Raw genomic sequence first — 19,680 nt, 5'->3', positions numbered from 1 at the left:
AGGCGCGAGAGGCGGGGCTGCCGGAGGTGGGCGAGGAGCTGCCAACGGTTTTGAGTGGAGAGGACCGCGGGCGGGAGGGGTCTTGGTCCTTTCTGGTCGAGGCTTGGGGAGGGGGTGAGGGTGGGGGTAATTTCTCTCTCTTCCCTTGGCACAATGGAGGCAGCAGACTGAAGGTGCGCCGAGGACTGTGGTGGGAGCGGGGTGGTCCCCTTAAAGAACCTCAGTCTAGACGTGCACGTTAGGGACATTTGAGGATGTGACTGGGGGTTCGCCAGGTTTCTTTGGGGGTGGCGGGGAGGGAGGTATTCCCGGGATTCCTGCTGTAGCTTTCTCCTCAGGGCGAGATGAACGGGGCCCATAAGAGTTGACCCTGGGTTGATGAGTGGAGGGGGCAGCAGAAGGGCGTGGCGTAAGGCCGGGCCTCTCCTGAGCCAGAGTTGCAGGACCCACACGGGGCCCCTGTGAAACTGGGGTCTGTTTCCGTTTGCACGTTCTGGATGTGAGGATGTAAGACTAGCTGACCAGAGAGAGCCAGTGCCGAAGTTGAGTTGCAGCTTCCAGCACTCTAGTTGGGAAGAGGAGTTGGGAACCGTGTTGTTGCCTCAACAGGTCTTTTGGCCACATCCCCTCTGCGCCTCGCATCCCCTTTTCCACGGCTCCTAAGAGTTGAGGAAAGGCATGCCTTTGCCTTCCACATGGCTTCTGGAGCTGGTGGAAACTTTATCCACAAACTTTTGATGTACTTATTCACCAAGGACCCACCAAGGAGTTTTCCTCCCTTCTCCCTAATCTTCCTTCTCTGTGAACTTTCCCCGCTTTTGGTCTTTCCCAAAGCTAAACTAAAAGTTAGTAGCCTTTCTTCCCTGTCCTCATGGCGACCTCCACTACCAGTCCCAGTTCGCCTCTTCGAGCAGAAGATCTCCTGAGTGATTCATCAGAGCCCCTTGGGCTGAACCAAGTGTCCTCTGAGGTGACTTCCCAGCTCTATGCTTCTTTGCACCTCAGCCGGCAGGCCGAGGCTACAGCTAGAGCTCAGATGTATTTAGCCTCCTCTTCTCCACCTCCTCATGAGGCATTTGAAGGCTTGGCTCAAGAGCTGAGTCGAAGCTTGTCAGTTGGATTGGAGAACAACTTGAAGAAAAAGGTGAGGGAGATGTGTCTTTGGGGGGACTTCTAAGGGTACTAGACTGCTGAGATTTAGACTCCTGTTATTGGATGTCAGGGATGTCAGTTTCCTTATAAAGCACAGTTCTTCAAGCTTATTGCTGGGAGCAATTTTTTTTTTTTTTTTTGCCAGGCCTGGTGCATGAACTCAGGGCCTGAGTACTGTCCTTGAGCTTTCTCAAGACTAGAGCTGTACTACTTGAGCCACAGGACCATTTCCAGCTTTTTTTCTATGTATGTGGTACAGAGGAATCAAACCCCAGTCTTTGTGCATTTTAGGCAAGCACTCTACCACTAGGCCAAATGTTTTTGAGGGAGAGAATCACCTGGAACAACATAATTTTGGAAATTGAAACTTCCTTTTTTTTTTTTTTGCCATAGTCACCTCTAATGTGGGGTAGGGTGGTGTTCTGAGACTTGGGACCTGGGTAAGAGAGTGGAGAATAAGGTTCCTTAACCCCAAGAGGGAAATAGGGATTTAAGTATAGCAGCAAAATATGGTAGCTTTCCAGTTCAAAGCTATTTTGATAAGAGTTCAAAAATTGGCCTGCAAATCATTACAACTGTATCATTCGTGCAACTCAAGTGGTAGAGTGCCTATCTGCAAGCTCAAGGCTCTGAGCTGAAATCCCAGGATCACACAAAAAAATGATATGCAAATTATTAAAACAGTATAATCATGGGGTTGGGAGTTTGGCTTAGTGGTAGAGTGCTTGCCTAGCATGCACAAAGACCCAGGTTCAATTCCTTGGTACCACATACATAGAAAAAAGCCAGAAATGGTGCTGAGGCTCAAGTGGTAGAGCTCTAGCCTTGAGAAAGTCCAAGGACAGTGCTCAGGCCCTGAGCTCAAGCCCATGACTGGCAAAAAAAAAAAAAAAAAAAAAAAAAAAAATCCAGAAGTAGTACTGTGGCTCAAGTGGTAGAGCTTTAGCCTTGAGAAAACCCAAGGACAGTGCTCAGGCCCTGAGCCCAAGCCCAGGACTGTCAAAAAAAAAAAAAAACCCAAAAAACAAAAACCAAAACAAACACGCAAAAAAAAAAACAGTACAACCACTGGGTGCAGGTGGCTCATGCCTATAACCCTAGCTACTCAGGCTGAGATCTGAAGTTTGCAGTTCAAATCTAGCCTGGGCAGGAAAGTTTGTGAGATTCTTTTTTCAGTTAACTACTATAAAACTGGAAGTGGAGCTATTGCTCAAAGGGATAGAGATCTAGCCTTGAGTAAAAGAGCTTAGGGATTGGGCTAGGAGCTTTACCTACTGGTAGAGTGCTTGCCTATCATGCACAAAGCCCTGGGTTCAATTCCTCAGCACCACATACTCAGAAAAGACTAAAAGTGGTGCTGTAGCTCAAGTGGCAGAGCACTAGCCTTGAGAAAGCCCGAAGACAGTGCCCGGGTCCTGAGTTCAAGCCCCAGGACTGGCCAAAAAAGAAAAAAAAGAGCTTAGGGACAGTGCCCAGGCCCTGAGTTAAAGCCCCACAAATGGCAAAACAAACAAGTCAACCCTAACAGTATACTCAGTGGTAGAGAAGCCTGCTGTTTATATTGGATAGGAAAACTATAGTCACTGATCTGGGTGCTGAAATGGTAGTGCTTGCCTAGCACCTGCAACCCTGGGTTCAGTCCTTAGTACTATTACAAAGCGTGGGAGGGTCACGGTCAGGGGGGAAGGAAGGATAGAAAGGGCCTTCTTTAGCTGGTTCTCCCTACCATTGCCTTTACCTGCCTACTTTATTCTTTTGCTCTCCATTCTGGCTTCTGTAGGCATTTGAATTTCTGGTTCAAAGTGAAACTATCCCTTATTGGATCCATTTTACTTTTCTTACTTTCTCAGGACCAGAGTAAAAATCCTACCCCTGCAGCAGGCAGAGAACAAGGATGGTATAGGTTGCATCTGATTTCCAGGGGACTTTTTTTTAGGATGGTTCTAAGCATATCTTTGAGATGGAAAATGTTCGGGGTCAGCTCCAGACCATGCTCCAAACCTCACGTGATACGGCCTACAGTGAGTAAGCCCCTTCCCAAGAGCTCTGAAGAAAATCCTAAATGTATAAGTGGGAAAACAGTGGAGAAGGAAAGCAGGGAGGTAAACTTGGATCTCTGAGAGGAGACATGAGAGGAAGGGAATAGAGGAAGTCCAAAGGAAAGACCTCTTTTCTCTTCTTCAAATGACCCCTGTTCCTGTCCTTACCTGACTCTGGCTATGGGATCCCTTGGGCTGTGTGCAGGGGCTCCCCTCACTCCAGGAGCTGGCTCAGAGAGACGAGAAGATTCCTTTGACAGTGACAGCACAGCTACCTTACTCAAGTGAGTTTTTGGGTTCTTGGTGCATTCTGACTTGCTATCTTAGAAATCTACTGATTCTACTCCTTTGTGCTCTCTTGGCTGTTTATTTCCTCTTAGGGAGTTAAGAAGCCTGTTGCTTAGGTTTCAGTTTTCATCCTTTCTCTCTTCTCTTTGGCTCTCTTTATTCCTTCCACAACCTGTACTTTTTGTAGTAGCTTTTTAGTAGTAAATAGATTTTCTTAACATCAGTCCTTCTTTACCTTGAAGAGTTAGCTTGTTTCTACTTAGTCTGTTAGATCAGGGGGTATGGTATAGAGGAAGAGCACTGTAGAATGAATCACAGGCCTACTATGCTGTTTATGGCTGTTACTACTTAGCAAATCTCTTGTTCTTTTAGAGCCCTAGTTTCTTCCTTTGTAATACCACAGTAAGTTTAGTGGTTCTCAAAGGCTTTCTCAACCCTAACACTCTCTCTAACTGATTTGCTCAGCACCCGGCCTCTGCAAGAATTATCTCCATCCAGCTCCGCCCAAGCTCTGGAGGAATTATTTCCCCGCTATACCAGCCTTCGACCAGGACCTCCACTCAACCCACCAGATTTTCAAGGGCTGAGAGAGGCACTGGACTCAGAGCATACCCGCCGCAAGGTGAGATACAAAGGCTTTCTTCTGAAAGCAGCCAAGATAAGAAATAGGGAACATATTGGAAAGGGCTGAGGGATAGGAACCTAGACTTGGGTTTGAGTGTTTAAGGGAGGAGTTGTTACTATCTTGAAGTCATTCTCATTCCCTTCATAGTATAGCATGCTGATACATTTGTTTGATTCTCCCCGTAGAAAACAATCTAAGCTGTGCATTGGTGGCTCATACCTGTAATTCTAGCTACTCAGGAGGCTGAGACCTGAGGATCATGGTTCAAAGCCAGGCCTGGCAGGAAAGTGCATGAGACTCTTATCTCTAATAAATTACTCAGAAAATATTGCAAGTGGTGATGTGGCTCAAGTGGTAGAGCACTAGCCTTGAATACAGAGAGGCTCAGAAACAGTGCCCAAGCCCCAAATTCAAGCCCCAGGACTGGCAAAAAACAAATGAACACAAGAAAACAACAACAAAAAAATAAACTCCCCTCCCAAATGGTCTGTACCTTACCCTAAGGTCTAGAATAAGCATACAGGTATGCCTATATGTGTTTGTTGAATGGACAGTGAACTTTCTGGCTTGTGAACCTTTATAACTACTAATGATAGAATAATCCTTCTTTCCATGAGCATCAGCCTTCATATCTGAAGGGTAGAGGAATGGACAAGGTCAAGGAAAAGTCGGAACCAGTGTTTGTCATTTTTGGCACCCTCTATGCATATATTTTAAATCATTTGGACATAAAAACTTGTCCCTCTTATCTTAGCTGTGTTTAATCATTGCATCCAATGAGCTCTGTCAAGAGGAACAGTGTGGGCTACTGCCCCTACTGTAAAGGTTTATGGGAAGTTTTCTCAAGAGATTGACTCAAGGGAAAAACCCAGATGCTAAGCATCTAAGAGTTTGTGTTTCAGATCTTGGGCCTCAAGGTTTCTGCCCCAGAATATGCTAATTGACTTCCTCTCTAAACTATTCTGTTCTGGGGACTAAGGTCCTCTTTCTGTAGCCCATTTCACCCTTGAGGACCTAGAAGGCTGTAATCAGGCTATATATGGGTATCCATACTCTTTTCTTTTTTTGGCCAGTCCTGAGGCTTGAACTCAGGGCCTGGGCACTGTCCTCGGGCTTTCTTAAGTCTAGTGCTCTACCACCTTACCCCTTGAGCCACGACACCACTTCTGGCTTTTTCTGTGTATATGGTACCAGGGAATCAAACCCAGGGCTTTGTGCATGCTAGGCAAGCACTCTACCACTAGGCTATAATCCCAGCCCAGCATCCATACTCTTGATCCTTCTTTTCAGCACTGTGAGCGCCACATTCAGAGCCTGCAGACCCGAGTACTGGAGCTGCAACAACAGTTAGCTGTAGCTGTGGCTGCAGACCGCAAGAAAGATATCATGATTGAACAACTGGACAAGGTACCAGGGTTACCAAAAATGGTGGGTCTTTTACTAGAAGGCATTAAAGAGTAGTAAGCAGAGAGAACCAACTAATGTTTCTTTGTGCATGCCAAGAGCTGCGGTAGGTGGTTGGTTTACTGACTATTTGGAAAAGGTTATTTTTAAATTCTGCCTTAACTTGCCTTTCCTGAGACCCTAGCTCGAGTGGTGGAAGGCTGGAACCGGCATGAAGCAGAGCGGACAGAGGTGCTTCGAGGACTTCAAGAGGAGCGCCAGGCAGCAGAACTCACCAGAAGCAAGCAGCAGGAGGTAGGTAGCCTGGCTCCTATGACAGCAGAATTCTAGATGGAAAGGGGCAGAAATAGCTCTGGAATTAGGTTTTCAGAAAGATTGACCTCCATTTTGCACTAGCTGTCCTGACAAATCTTTTCCTTCCTTCCTTCTCCCTTCCCTATTTCCATTCTTCAATTGGCATCCTTGATGACTTTCCCCACAACATGACATCTTCTCTTTGGCCTCTGTCATTTGGTTACTAACCAGGAAGTATCAAGGTATACATTGTGAATTATTCTTGAACTAGAAGTAATTTTCTCACATCTTCTGTCCTGTGTTTCCCTCCTGAAAGACAGTAACCCGTCTGGAGCAAAGTCTGTCTGAGGCTGTGGAGGCTCTGACTCGTGAGCAGGAAGGAGCCAGACTACAGCATCGGGAGAGAGAGGCCCTGGTGAGAAGGCAGGGAGCACTGAGAAGGAGTCATTGGTAATTCCCATGGTGGTCGTTAAGCACTTCTAGAGCCTTATGGGCTACTGGTGGACAGTGGGACTTTATACTTGGAGTGGCATCAGGTAAGTCTGAGAGGCTGAAATGTCCACCTCATTAGAGTGATAGAGTTGGAACCTATCCCTTGAAGCTAGAGGGGTTTTTGTTTGTTTGTTTTGTGGTACTAGGGATGGAACCCGAGATCTCATTCTAGGCACGAGGTGAGCTACATCCCTAGCTCACCCAGTTGTAAGCTTTGTTTGCATTTTGAGAAAGGGTCTAGCTATATAACCCAGGCTAGTCTCGAACTTCCAGTCTCTTGTCTTTGCCTTTCAAGTGCTGCTATTCAGGTGTTTTGACTCAGTACATGTATGTTGGGTTCATGTAGATCTAGAATTTCCTATGTCATTTTGCCCAGCATAGTTCCAAAAGGCATAACGGGGCTGGGAGTTTGACCTAGTGGTAGAGTGCTTGCCTAGCATGCACAAAGATCTGAGTTCGATTCCTCCTTACCACATACATAGAAAAAGCTAGAAGTGGTGCAGTGGCTCAAGTGGCCGAGTGCTAGCTTTAAGGAAAAAGCCTAAGGACAGTACTCAGGACCTGAGTTCAAGCCCCAGGACTGGCAAAAAACAAAACAAGACAAAACAAACCCCAAAAGGCATAGGACAAAACTCAAGTTTCTTGGAGCTGAATTGGCAACTGATTATCTATCTGTGTGAGTGACTAGCCGGGTTTGGAACTTGATGCATTTATGACACATGCTTGCTCCATGCAGGCTGATATTTATAGGCTTAATAAGTGGGCATGACTATCAGTGGAAGTGAATCCTTGTCTGGCTCCTGGCTATTGGATGGATTTTCTAGTCTCTGTGGAATTTCTTTTGATGATGATGATAATAGCTATTGTGTATTGAGTACTTAGTATGTGTCAGACATTTGACTAACTGTATTTATTTAGTTGATTGTGGGACTTGAACTCTGGGCCTGGGCACTGTCCTTGAGCTCTTCAGCCCGAGGCTTACCACCCTAGCCTTTGAGCCACAGCATCACTTCCAGTTTTCTGGTGTTTAATTGGAGATTAGTGTCTCACAGACTTTTTAGTGTCTGGGCTGGCTTTGAAAAGAGATCCTCAGATCTTGGCTGCCTAAGTAGCTAGGATTACAGGTGTGAGCCGCTGTGCCCGGCTTTGGGTTTGTTTTTTGTTTTTGTTTTTGTTTGTTTGGTGTTGTTTGGGTTTGTTTGTTTGGTGTTAGTGTTGTGGCTTGAACTCAGGGCCTGGACTCTATGAATTGCATTTGTTCAAGTACTCTACTTCTTGAGCCACAGCTCCACTTCTGACTTTTTATGACTAGTTGGAGATAGGAGTCTTAAAGACTTTCCTGCCTGGCCTGGCTTTGAACTTCAGTCCTCAGATCTCAGCTTCCTGAGTAGCTAGGATTACAAGCGTGAGCCATCAGCACCTGGATTAGGCCTCTTCCCTTATCATCTTGTGTGCTTCTTCACTGTCATAAGCCTCAGTGGGCGTATTGCATAGGCATGGTAGCAAGTTGCTGATCTCTTGAGTGCTTACTAAAAATTTGGAGTTTGGGGAATAAAGGAGGGTGAGGGTGGTAGGGCACTGCCTAATGAGTATGAGTCCCAGCACCCCTAAGGGGGAGAAAAAGAAATATTGGGTTTCTCCTGGTGCTTTAGGAGGAAGAAAGGCAAGCTCTGACCCTGAGCTTGGAGGTGGAGCAGCAGCGGTGCCGTGCCCTACAGGACGAACGGGATGAGGCTCGTGCTGGGCAACTCAGTGAGCTTCGGAAGCTGGAGACTCTGCAGATGGCCCTAGAAGAAGAGCGGCAGGCATGGGCCCAGCAAGAGCTCCAGCTGAAGGAACGCCACCAGGCACTGCAGGAAGAAAGCCAGGTTCAGCTGGAAAGGGAAAAGGTGAAAGAGCTGAGAGTGGGATGGGATTCCAGAATATATGTGTGAGGAGGAGACAGAGATAGAGAGTGCAGAGCTAAATGTGGGAGAACGTAGGTCCAGCAGGAAGGGATGGGGGCAAGGAGTGACGTTAAGCCAGGATGGGAAAATAGTATGTATAGGCCAGGAGAAGAAGGAAGCTCGGGCTTTATTTATGTCACGGGACAATGAACTGAGGAACAGTGGTAACCAGGAGTCAGGAGGTGAGGCTTGCGTTCATGTATGCGTTCCCTTCCGTAGGGGAACAGTCAGAGGGAGGCCCAGGTAGCCCGGGAGGCCCAGCAACAGTTGGCACTGGTGCAGGCCGAGGTGCGGCGGCTGGAAGGAGAGCTAGACACAGCTCGGAGAGAGAGAGATGCGCTGCAGCTGGAAATGAGCTTGGTTCAGGTGAGCAGGCAGAGGACTCTTGGGGGTTTTTCGTGGTTGAGAAAAGCTGGGCTGAGGTAGTCATGGAAGACACTCACACCTCAGGTGTTCCGAGTTGATTCCATCAGTGGCTTCTGTGTGGTATTTGGTAATACTCTCCTGTAAACTCAGTCACTAGGAAACAGTTTTGTGTGATGCAGACTGTTACTTTAGTAGGAGTATATAGATTTAAATTGAAGGTATCTCATGTTATTTTATTTTACTTAATTTGTTTATGATGATGATAATGGTGATGTGGAGGGGACTAGGATTTGAATTCAGGGCCTCACATTTGCTAGGCAGGTCCTCTGACCTCTGAGCCATGTCTCCAGCCTCATGTTATTTTAAGAGATGACACTACACTTATTGCATAGACTATATAAACAGGTGCAGGTTTTAGTCAGAGACCTGATTCCAGTAGTAACGGTCTGCTTTGTAACATTCAGTACTTTACTGACTGTGTTAAGTCCTCTGTGTAGGTCAGGATCCCGGAGAGCAATGATGGTGCTCATAGCCTGGTAGTAAAGTGCTCAACATTGTAATACACAGTAGACTTAGGAAAACATTTTCAATCTAACTACTACATATTTATCTTAAAGTCAGATTACTTAGTCCTTGGTTATATGGTAGAGCAGGGCTTGGCAAACTGTTTCTGTAAAGGACCAGAGTAAATACTTTGGGCTTTGTGAGTGGCTTGGTCTCACTTGTCACTACTGTACTCTGTTGTTATAATACAGCAGTAGCTATAAAACATATGCAAACAAGGGACATGACTGTGTCCCTTTATTACAGAATTTTATTACAGAAGCAGGCAGTGGAGGGCCGAATCATCTTGAGAGAGCCATATTCTGGTCGTGATGAAACACAGCATTGAAGAGCAAGAAAGGCAGACTTGGAGTAGGACACTTATTTCTACTTAGGATTTTAATGTTATGGATCTCTTTTTTTTTTTTTTTTTTTTTTTGCCAGTCCTGGGCTTGAGCTCAGGGCATGAGTCCTGTCCTTGGACTCTCTCAAGGTTAGAGCTCTACCACTTGAGCCTCAGCATCATTTCCAGCTTTTTTCTATGTATGTGGTACCGAGAAATCAAACCCAGGTCTTTGTGCATGCTAGGCAAGCACTCTACCACTAGGCCAAACTCCCAACCCGATGGATCTCTGAAGTGATGGGACACTAGCCTTGAGCATAAAAGGTCAGAAACACCTCCAGGCCCAGAGTTCAAGCTTCAGCACCAGTATAGAAAACACACACACACACACACACACACACACACACACACACACACACACACACACACACACGGGTGGGGGAGGGGAGAGAGAGGAATAAGAATGAAAGAAAAAAGAAGGAAGGAGGGAAAGAAAGGGAGGAAGCACAGCAAAATTCTGGTTAGGCCTAAATATAAAAGCTTACTATGGGGCCGGGAGTTTGGCCTAGTGGTTAAAGTGCTTGCCTAGCATGCATGAAGACCCGGGTTCGATTCCTCGGTACCACATACATAGAAAAAAAGCCAGAAGTGGTGCTGAGGCTCAAGTGGTAAAGCTCTAGCCTTGAGAAAGTCCAAGGACAGTGCTCAGGTCCTGAGCTCAAGCCCAGGACTGGCAAAAAAAAAAAAAAGCTTACTATGTACATGTAAAATAATCAATGACCTGGAATGTTAACATACAGTAGAAAGGACAGAACCATAGGAAACATTCCATGTTCACAGACAGTGAAAAGCAGAGCAGTAGCTAATGCTACTCAGAATGAGGAAAGGTGGTACCAGGGAGCCCCTTCATTGAACGCAGGATTGCCTTGGTGTGTCAGAAATTAAGATGTGACCATGTAAGATAAATGCTGAGAAATAGCACTGTGAGACTAAATTAAGCTCAAAGTGAAGTTATTCAGTTTTAGTGTGCTGAAGTGAGACTGTGATGTTGATGAAATGCAGACAGTAGTTATGAACCTACTCTGCTTACAAAGCAAAAGACGCTGTCATTTTCTGCCTTCATCCCTGATTTCAGGTATTTTACTAAGAGTAACTATGTATGTTCTCTCAGACACTTGGGAATTTGCTTGCTCTGCCTAAACATTTCCTTGGGCTGATATTTTGTCCCAAGTAGTTTTCACCTATGTGTACATATAAGGTATGTATGTGCCATGGTTTAGTAAAAAAGAGAACTTAGGTTACTATCTATGGCACAATTCTTATTCTTCATTTAGGCAGATTTGGGGAAGGTCAGTTCAGGTTCTGTCTCCATTACAGCCTCCATCCTCTTCTAAGCCCAGACAGAACTGAACTTACTTCCATCCCAACCTCTTTCACTCCCAGGCCCGGTATGACAGCCAGCGGATCCAGATGGAATCAGAGCTGGCTGTGCAGCTAGAGCAGCAGGTGACGGAGCGGCTAGCACAGGTGCAGGAGAGCAGCCTGCGGCAGGCAGCCTCTCTGAGGGAGCAGCACAGGTACTGGGGACTCCCTAGACTGCAGTGAGCATTGCCTGCATGTTCCAAGCCCTTTACCATTGTCTAGCCACTTACTCCCATCAGCCAGGACCTTAGACCCTCTTGGGAGGGCTGCCATCAGGTGTTTGTGGAAAGCCAGATGTCCTGAGGATTTTCTTCCCCCAGGGACTATCCTGTAACTGAGAACTGAAGGCTGTGGTATATGGGGCCTCCAGCCCCTTGCTGAGGTGGAAAATGAGCCATCTCTAGTGCTGTTCTGTGGGAGAAAGCCTCTGTGGGGTGCCTCCGTTTGTGCCTCCTCCTCATCTTCCCCTCCCCCCCTCATTCCTCACCACTTTCTGCAAGTGCTTCTGACATAAGTCACTTTCCCATAAGTCTTCACGTCAGTCTTCTCCACTAGGAAGTTCATCTGGAGACCCTAGCTTTGTTCTTACCTTTTACTGTGCCATGGCCAGACCAGCTTACTGTCTGTCACCCCATCTGTGTCTACAATCTCAGTCCTCTCTACTCATGCACACCCTCCTAGGAAGCAGCTTCAAGAACTCAATGGACAACATCAGCAGGAACTGGCCACCCAATTGGCTCAGTTCAAGGTGGAAATGGCAGAACGAGAGGAACGGCAGCAGCAGGTGGCTCAAGACTATGAGCTCAGGTACTGGTCCCTGGAAGTCCTGGTAGTCCTGAGCTCCTTCCGTGGGTAAAGTCCAGACTGGGGATGGTAAAGAGCTGTGTCTTGGAAGATTTTTCCTCTCCCTTATTGATCTACCCCTTAGAATTCAAAAGGTCTGACATTTCATCTTGGCTCTTCCAAGTTTCTGCTTCCTTATTTATCTGTGCAACTGACTGGGGCTTGAACTCAAGGCCTTAATCCCTCACTTAGTTTGTTTTGTTCAAGGCTGACACTCTACCACTTGAGCCACTTCCATTTCTTTCTTTCTTTCTTTCTTTCTTTTTTTTTTTTGCCAATCCTGGGCTTGAGCTCAGGGCCTGAGCCCTCTCCTGGGACTTTCTCAAGGCTAGAGCTCTACCACTTGAGCCTTAGCACCACTTCTGACCTTTTTCTATATATGTGGTACTGAGGAATTGAACCTGGGTCTTCGTGCATGCTAGGCAAGCACTCTACCACTATACCAAACTCCCAGCCCACCACTTCCATTTCTATATTTACCTGGAGACTTAAATCGGAGATTTAACTGGTTAACTGGAGACTGCTCAGATTTGTCTGCCTGTGTTGGCTTCAAATCAAGATCTTCAGATCTCAGCCTCCTAAAGAAGTTAGGATTATAAGCATGAGTCATCAGGACCTGGCCTCTGAGTTACTTTTCCCCTTCAGACTGGCACGGGAGCAAGCTCGAATGCGGGACCTACAGAGTGGAAACCAACATCTTGAAGAACAACGGGTGGAGCTGGTAGAACGGCTCCAAGCCATGCTGCAGGCCCACTGGGACGAGGCCAACCAGCTGCTCAGCAACACGCTCTCATCTTCTAACTCTCAAGTATGCATTGCTTCAAAGAACTGCCTCGCCAAAATAAACATTTTGTCCATGGCCATAGCTCCCCGAGCCTGGCCACATTCCATTGAGCATAACTTTTTTCCCAGACTCATAGGTGATGAATAATATATGATTCTAGTTAGGTGAAATGACAACAGATTGAATTATGGGAATCAAGGTTAAAAATTGTTGCCAAGTCCTGCCCTAGAATAGAGTGTGGAGTCTTATTCCTACCTCTCCTCATGTTGGCATCTCCCACATTCTTTTAATTTTGTTTTGGTGCCAGTCCTGGGCCTTGAGCTCAGGGTCTGAGCACTGTCCTTGGAGTTTCTCAAGGCTAGAACTCTACCACTAAAGCCACAGCACCACTTCTGGCTTTTTTCTATGTATGTGGTACCGAAGAATCGAACCTGGGTGGTCGTGCATGTCAGGCAAGCTAGATATTGTACTTTTCTTTTCCTCTCCTAAGAATATCTTCCTTGGTCTTATAAATATGAATGCCCGGAACTTGTCATTATGAACTAACATATTTTGTAGAATATATAATAATATGCACATACTAAAAAGGAAATCCTGAATATTAAGAATAAACAGTAAAAGTTATCTCCTGTCCCTGTGCCTCAGCTTCCTAGGTCCCTGCCCTAGAAACAACTGAGCCTTATCTCCCCTTTCCTCTCCCATCTACCCTACCCAGATTGCAAATGTTCACCTTCTTTTTTGCCAGTCCTGGGCTTGAGCTCAGGGCCTGAGCACTGTCCTTGGGCTTTCTCAAGGCTAGAGCTCTACCACTTGAGCCTCAGCACCACTTCCAGATTTTTTCTATGTATGTGGTACTGAGGAATCAAACCTGGGTCGTCGTGCATGTCAGGCAAGCTACCACTAGGCCACACTCCCGGCCTGCAAATGTTCACCTTTGATAGAAGGTGTATGCCCTTTTTACAACCAGATTTTTATGGATAGTTGTTCCTTTATTTCTTGTTCCTATAAACAGTGTTACAATAAACATCATTAGGATACATGTCTTTGTATATTTAAAAAAATATCTAGAAATAGAATTGTAAGAAAAAAAAGTTTAAAATGTAGTGATTTTTATCCATTAATAATTGGATAGAGGTCATCCAATTTTCTTTTCAGAGAGCTGAGGCAATTTATAATCTTACTATTTGTACCATGTCTTCTATCTGAACTGGGCAGGTTCCTGCTGCTGAGTCCTCCAGCCCTGGGTCTTTGGAGCCAGAGAAGGGGGAGAGGAGGGTCTGGAACATGCCTCCTGCAGCTGTGGCCCTGAAACCTGTGCTACAGCAGAGCCGGGAAACAAGGCAAGAGCTGCCAGGAGTACCTGCTGCCCACTGCAGTCCCTCTCCTGATCTTAGCCTCCTGCTGGGACACCCTTTCCAGAGCCAGAACTCCTTCCAGCCCCTGGAACCCAAACCTGATCTTGCTCCATCTTCATGTGAGTGAGGGAAGAAGTCATTGGGATTCCCCTTAGACTCATGGCTCCTACTTTCCTTCCAGGCAACGAGTAGGAGAGCTCATGGAATGTGATGCAGCTGGACAGGAGTGTGTGTGGTGGGGGGTGAGGGTCGTGGGGAGTGGGGGCCTCACACTTCTCATCTTGCATGCTTTTTCCTTTCTCTTGTTAGACCAGAGATCTCTGCCACTCAGGGTCCTTGCTCCTTATAACCTTGATGTATACATGACCACCCATGATACTTCCTCTAGCTCAGGCTTTAAACATTTATTGCGTTTCCTAAGTCCAACTTAAATTAAGGAGCAATGTGGTGGGCTGGCACACATCCGCTGGATTGGCTGGCCTTGGTAGCTGGCTTCGTCAGCTATGACTTGGGTGGATGCAGATGTCCTATATGAAATAAATATGACAACCTAGGGAAAATTAAGGATGAAGGATAAATTGCATCACATTGAAAATTATGCGATAGTGCTAGGTGCCAGTAGCTTACTTGTAATCCTAGCTACTCAGGAGGCTGAGATCTAAGGATTCCAGTTTGAAGCCAGTCTGGAGGAAAGTCCATGAGACTTTTATCCCCAATTAGCTACCAAAAAAGCTGGAAAAGAAGCTGGGACTGGAGCACAAAAAGCTCCAGGGCAGCATTTGGGCCCTAAGTTAAAGCTCCAAGACTGGCACTAAAAAAATTCTGTAATAGTAGTAAAAGATGGAGGATATATTAGGGTGAAGCAGCACAACATATCAACGATTTCATTCTATGAAGAGTTATGGTAGTATTTGTTTAGAGTCTGAGCACTGTTGCTTTCTTCTCCTCCATATACTTTTGTCTTAGAATTCAGCTGTGCCATCCCCCATGTGCCTTCTTTCTCCAACTCTTGGGCTGGATGTGTGGCTCAAGTAGTAGAACACTTGCCTAGCAAGTGCAGGGCCTTGAGTCCAACCCCAATACTGCCAAACAAACAACCTCTCTTAGCTATGATGTGTTTACATGTAATAGTACCATTTCTTTGGTCATTTGGTGAGTTGATTGTTAAAAAACTGCCACCCCTGCAAAAACACTATTTCACTTGATAGCTGGCATCTTCTCAACACTGGGGACTTCTGAAGATGATCACAGGGCAGAACGGCCATTTCCTGAAGAGGATCCTGGATTGGATGGGGATGGTTTCCTAAAGCCGGCACTGCCACCTGCATCACAGCTCCAGGGGCTTAAGAATTTTTTGCAGCAGGTAAGATTCCACACAGCCCACATTTTTTTCTTGTGCCCTTTCTCATTTCCTCTTCCCACATCTTTTTTTTAACTCATCCTAGGGCTTGAACTCAGGGCACTGTCCCTGAGCTTTTTTTTTTTTTTTTTTTGCTCAAGGCTGGTGCTCTACCACTTGTGCCACAGCTTCACTCCATTTCTGGCTCTGTGTGTGTGTGTGTGTGTGTGTGTGTGTGTGTGTGTGTGTGTTAAAAGCCTTGAACTCTGGGCGTTCTCCCTGAGCTCTTCAGTCAAGGCTACCATCCTACCCCTGAGCCACAGCCCCATTTCCCATTTTCTAGTGATTAATTGGAGATAAGAGTCTCATGTTCTTTAGTGCCTGGACTGGCTTTGAACCTTGATCTTCAGATCTCAGCCTCCTGAGTAGCTAGGATTACAGGCGTGAGCCATTTGACCTGGCCCTGGCTTTTTTTTTTTTTTTTCTTACCAGTACTGGCTTGAACTCAGCCTGAGCACTGTCTTTGGGGTTTCTCAAGGCTAGAGCTCTACCACTTGAGCCACAGCATCACTTCCGGCTTTTTCTATATATGTGGTAACCAAGGAATTGCACCCGGGTCTTCGTGCATGCTAGGCAAGCACTCTACAATTAAGCCCCAATCCCCACCCATTTCTGGCTTTTTGATGGTTAATTGGAGATAAGATTGTCATGAACTTTCCAGCCACAGCTGGATTTGAACTATGATCCTCAGGTCTCAGTCTTCTACTTGGCTAGGTTTATAGGTATGAGCCACAAGTGCCCAGCCCTCACTTTTCCTCTGGATTGTGGTCCAATCTAGGGTTCATTCCCTTGGATTCATACCTCTTAAGCCATGTCCCTGGCCTTACTTTGTTTTAAGACAGGTTTTTACTATGTAGCTCAGGCTGGCTGTAAACTCTAGGCATTTGTCAGCAACCAGCTGGCTACCTTTCTTTTTAGGACAAGCTCTTGTCTTAGCTCTCTGCTTTATTAGTTCATATGATTCCCAGTACATGGTTCTCTTCTGGAACTGACCTTAGCCCTTTCTTCAGCACTGACTGGCCTCCATACCATCGGCTAGGAAACCTTTCTATGTTATTTCCTTAGCTGCTGGAAACTGTGCCCCAGAATAATGAGAACGCTGTTGACATGTTGCCCCCTAAGTCTGGTGAGTTTCAACTATTAACAAGGTCCAGGGTGAGCCTAAAATCTTTAATTCAATTTATCACTATACCCGAAACTGTTACAATTACTTGTAGTATTCTGCAATATGAGATGGATAACAGCTAACAGGGAATTGATTTCTGAATAAAAATTCACTCATATTAAAATGACCTGATAACTTTGCTGTCTAGTACATTATAACCATTGAGAATATCATATCTGTTGTTCTTTTATTTCATAGAAATCACAATATAGCAAGATTTTCTTGGGGGTGGGCAGGGTTGTTCATTTATATGTCTTATTCTTCATTCTTGAATCGCTTTCCTTTTTGTTAGGTCCTCGAAGTGAGCCATCTTGGGAAGAAGTCTCTCAAGTGCCACGACTTCCACCCCCTGTCCATAAAACTAAAGTGCCCTTAGCCATGGCATCTGGTCTCTTCCGGGTCCACGAGTTTCCCTCATCCCATTCGCAAGACAGTGGTCCCAGTACTGACTCTCCAGAGAAAGGTAAGGGAAGAGGGAAGGAAGAGCTTTAGGCCTTCTGGACTGCTGGAGAGATGAGATGAGGGCAGGAGGTGTCTTAGAGTGATGACCTGTAGCACCTGTGTCTCAGGTGCAGAAAGGCCCAACTCCCCAAGGCAGCTGATGGAGCTGTCTCAGCTGTTACGACTGTACCAGGCCCGAGGTTGGGACACAGTGCCTTCTGAGGACCTGCTTCTCTCCCTGAAGAGGCTAGAGCACAGCAGGTACACACCTGGAGGGAAGTGGAATCTGGATGAGGGAGGCGTGTGAGACATATGGCTTGAACTGGGCCTGGTATTGTCGCTGAGATCTTCAGCTCAAAGCTACTGCCCTACCCTTAAGCCAAGCCCCACTTCCCATTTTCTAGATGTTAATTGGAAATGAGTTTCATGGCTTTGTATTGCTGGGATGGCTTTGAACCTTGATCCTCAGATCTCAGCCTCCTGAGTAGCTAGGATTACAGGTGTGAGCCACTGCACCCGGCTTTGTCTCTGTTTTTTTTTTTTTTAAATCATTTTTTGGGGTGAAGGCCGTATTGGGCTTGAACTGGGAGCCCTCATGTTCTTGTTTGACTTATTTGCCTACAGCTGATGCTCCACTACTTGATGATCTACCAGTCCAGTTTTGGTTTTTTTGCTGGTTACTTGGAGCTAAGAGTCTCCTGAGGAGCTAGGAGTGAGCAAATGGCATCTGGCTTGCTGTTTTCTTCCTCTTTCCTGTGCTCTGTATCCTAGATTTTTCCTTTCTTATATTTAGGTCAAAACTCTGATTTCTGAGATTCTGGCTTTGTCTAGTGTGAATCATTGGATTACACTGGTATATCCTCCCATCGATCCCATTTGTTTTTATTCTTTTTTTAAAAAATAATACTTAAAAAATTATTAAGTAATTGTCCAAAAGAGTTACCATTCAGCAAAGCAGTTTATGACCACAGTATGTGGTGATCAGTGTCACTCCTTTCACTATTCTCCCTCGTTCCTCCAAACCCCACCCTGCACTCAGTTTTCTTAATTTTGTAGTATGTGCATTCCTTTTGGGGACTGCATTCTTCTTACTTCCTCTCTTCATTTGGTACCCTATCCTTTGAGTCCCCCCAACCCGCACCTCCTATTTTGAGTGCTCTTTCCTGGTGTTTATTTTGTTGGACTGTGAGCTTTTTCTAAGGAATTATTCCTTATGCATTCTCTTACACCATTTGAGTTCTAGCCTTGTTCTTTTTGTTTGAGGGTGGGGGGTAGTGCTGGTCCTGGGGCTTGAACTCAGAACCTAGGCACTATCCCTGAGCACTCTACCTCTAGGCCAAACTCCCAGCCCCAGTTCTGGCTTTTTGTGGCTAATTGGAAGTAAGAGTCTCACAGATTTTCTTTCCCATGCTGGCTTCAAACTGTGATCCTCAGATCTCAGCCTCCTGAGTAGCTAGGAATATGAGTGCTAGCCACTGGTACTTGAACCTTGTTTTATTCTTTTCAAGAATTTGTTTTATTGTTATTATAAAGGTGATATACAGAGGGGTCTTATTCATATTCTTAAGAGACAGAATTGAGGAGCATTTCATCTGTCCAGTGTTGGGTAGGGGGGGATGGTTCCCCAACTCACACCTTTGATTTGTGTGGCAGGACTGATGGCCAAGGGGAAACAGTCCCCAGAAGGAACACTGACTCCCGCTTGGGTGAGACCCCCCGGAAAGAGGTGAGGGAAACGCAGGCAGGAAGCAGGGGGAACAGCCCTCTTGCTGACCAGGTGTTTAACTCTTTCCACTTCCTGGCTTTCCCACTGCCCCACTGCCCAGCCTTCCAATCCTAGAGCCATGTGCTGGAGCAATGGGCTTGCTTTCTCCTGTGGTCCCTGCTTCCTGGGCCTCTGTACACACTGCCCTTCTTCCATGGGGTGGGAGGATTGAGAGAATGTGATGCTGACTTTTTCATCCCTCTTCTCAACTCTCAGATCCCTTCCCAAGCTGTATCCCGCCGTCTTGCTACAGCCCCTAAGACTGAAAAGGCTCCTGCACGGAAGAAAATCGGGCACTCTGCCCCTAGTAGTGTGAGGAGTAGGGGTGGGGTCTGGAGATGAAGAAAGCCCTTTTTCAGGGCTTTCTTCTCCTCTTCCTCTTCTGCTTTTTATTTTAATAAATGGTTAGTAGTCTGTATTAGAGTCTCTGACTCAGAGGAATTTGGGAAATGGGGATTCTACAAGAAAACTGCTTTGTAAAAAAACCTTTATTCTATTTCAATATTTTTGTTGTATATTTATATGTTATTTCCTGTGGGAAAAGATATGAATACTTTGTAAGAATTCTATGACTAGACCATCACTGGATAGAAGCTGGATGGAGTAAAACCTATAGTGTTTACTGATTGGTATTAGAATTATGAATGACCCTTATTTTCTTTTTTATACATTTTTGTACTTTATAAATTTTCTAGAAACAAGTGTTACCTTCATAATCAGAAAAAAACCCCAAACTTAATAAAAGAGTAAGCTTTTGTGTAAAAGTGTATATAAAAATGTGGTTGTTGGGGAGGGGCTTTTTGTTTTGTGTTTTTTGCTGTGCTAAAGTTTGGACTCAGTCTTGCTAAGAAGTGCTACATGACTTGAACCATGCCAATAATTCTTTTAGCATTTAGGTATTTTTGAGATTGAGTTTCACGCTTTTAGCTTTTAGCCTTGCATCATGACCCTCCAGCCATTGCCTCCCACGTAGCTAGAAGTTTAGGCAAATGCTGTCTTGTCCAGCCTGTTTGG

At 45.7% G+C, this 19,680-nt stretch overlaps 1 protein-coding gene across 3 annotated transcripts; it reads left to right on the top strand.

Annotated features, from left to right (window-relative positions):
* Nucleotides 1-108: 108 nt before the first annotated feature.
* On the top strand, nucleotides 109-19,430 carry Cntrob (centrobin, centriole duplication and spindle assembly protein). Of its 3 annotated transcripts, XM_090349608.1 has the most exons (19): nucleotides 109-1,144; nucleotides 3,089-3,173; nucleotides 3,397-3,475; nucleotides 3,945-4,101; nucleotides 5,395-5,511; nucleotides 5,686-5,802; nucleotides 6,119-6,217; nucleotides 7,947-8,183; nucleotides 8,460-8,606; nucleotides 10,936-11,069; nucleotides 11,596-11,721; nucleotides 12,403-12,565; nucleotides 13,757-14,015; nucleotides 15,105-15,259; nucleotides 16,361-16,421; nucleotides 16,753-16,923; nucleotides 17,030-17,162; nucleotides 18,555-18,627; nucleotides 18,883-19,430. In XM_090349608.1, exons 1-19 carry the CDS (start codon nucleotides 872-874, stop codon nucleotides 19,006-19,008), a joined length of 2,712 nt encoding a protein of 903 aa, XP_090205734.1. In that variant the 5' UTR covers nucleotides 109-871; the 3' UTR covers nucleotides 19,009-19,430. The 3 variants fall into 3 exon arrangements, with proteins under 3 accessions (XP_090205734.1, XP_090205735.1, XP_090205736.1); XM_090349609.1 differs by lacking the exon at nucleotides 17,030-17,162; XM_090349610.1 differs by lacking the exons at nucleotides 18,555-18,627; nucleotides 18,883-19,430 and having other exon boundaries at nucleotides 17,016-17,154.
* Nucleotides 19,431-19,680: the final 250 nt, after the last annotated feature.

The sequence above is a fragment of the Megascapheus bottae genome, chromosome 17 (assembly GCF_031878675.1).
Source record: "Megascapheus bottae isolate mThoBot1 chromosome 17, mThoBot2.hap1, whole genome shotgun sequence".
Classification (NCBI taxonomy): Eukaryota; Metazoa; Chordata; class Mammalia; order Rodentia; family Geomyidae; genus Megascapheus; species Megascapheus bottae.
The sequence above is the reverse complement of the archived record's forward strand: the minus strand, read 5'-3'. Positions and strand labels throughout refer to the sequence as shown.

Coding starts and splice junctions, on each gene's coding strand:
- Cntrob (XM_090349608.1), top strand. CDS start 872: ATGGCGACCTCCACTACCAGTCCCAGTTCGCCTCTTCGAGCAGAAGAT. Junction 8,184..8,459: donor TTCAGCTGGAAAGGGAAAAG/GTGAAAGAGCTG, acceptor TCCCTTCCGTAG/GGGAACAGTCAGAGGGAGGC. Junction 11,722..12,402: donor GCTCAAGACTATGAGCTCAG/GTACTGGTCCCT, acceptor TTTCCCCTTCAG/ACTGGCACGGGAGCAAGCTC.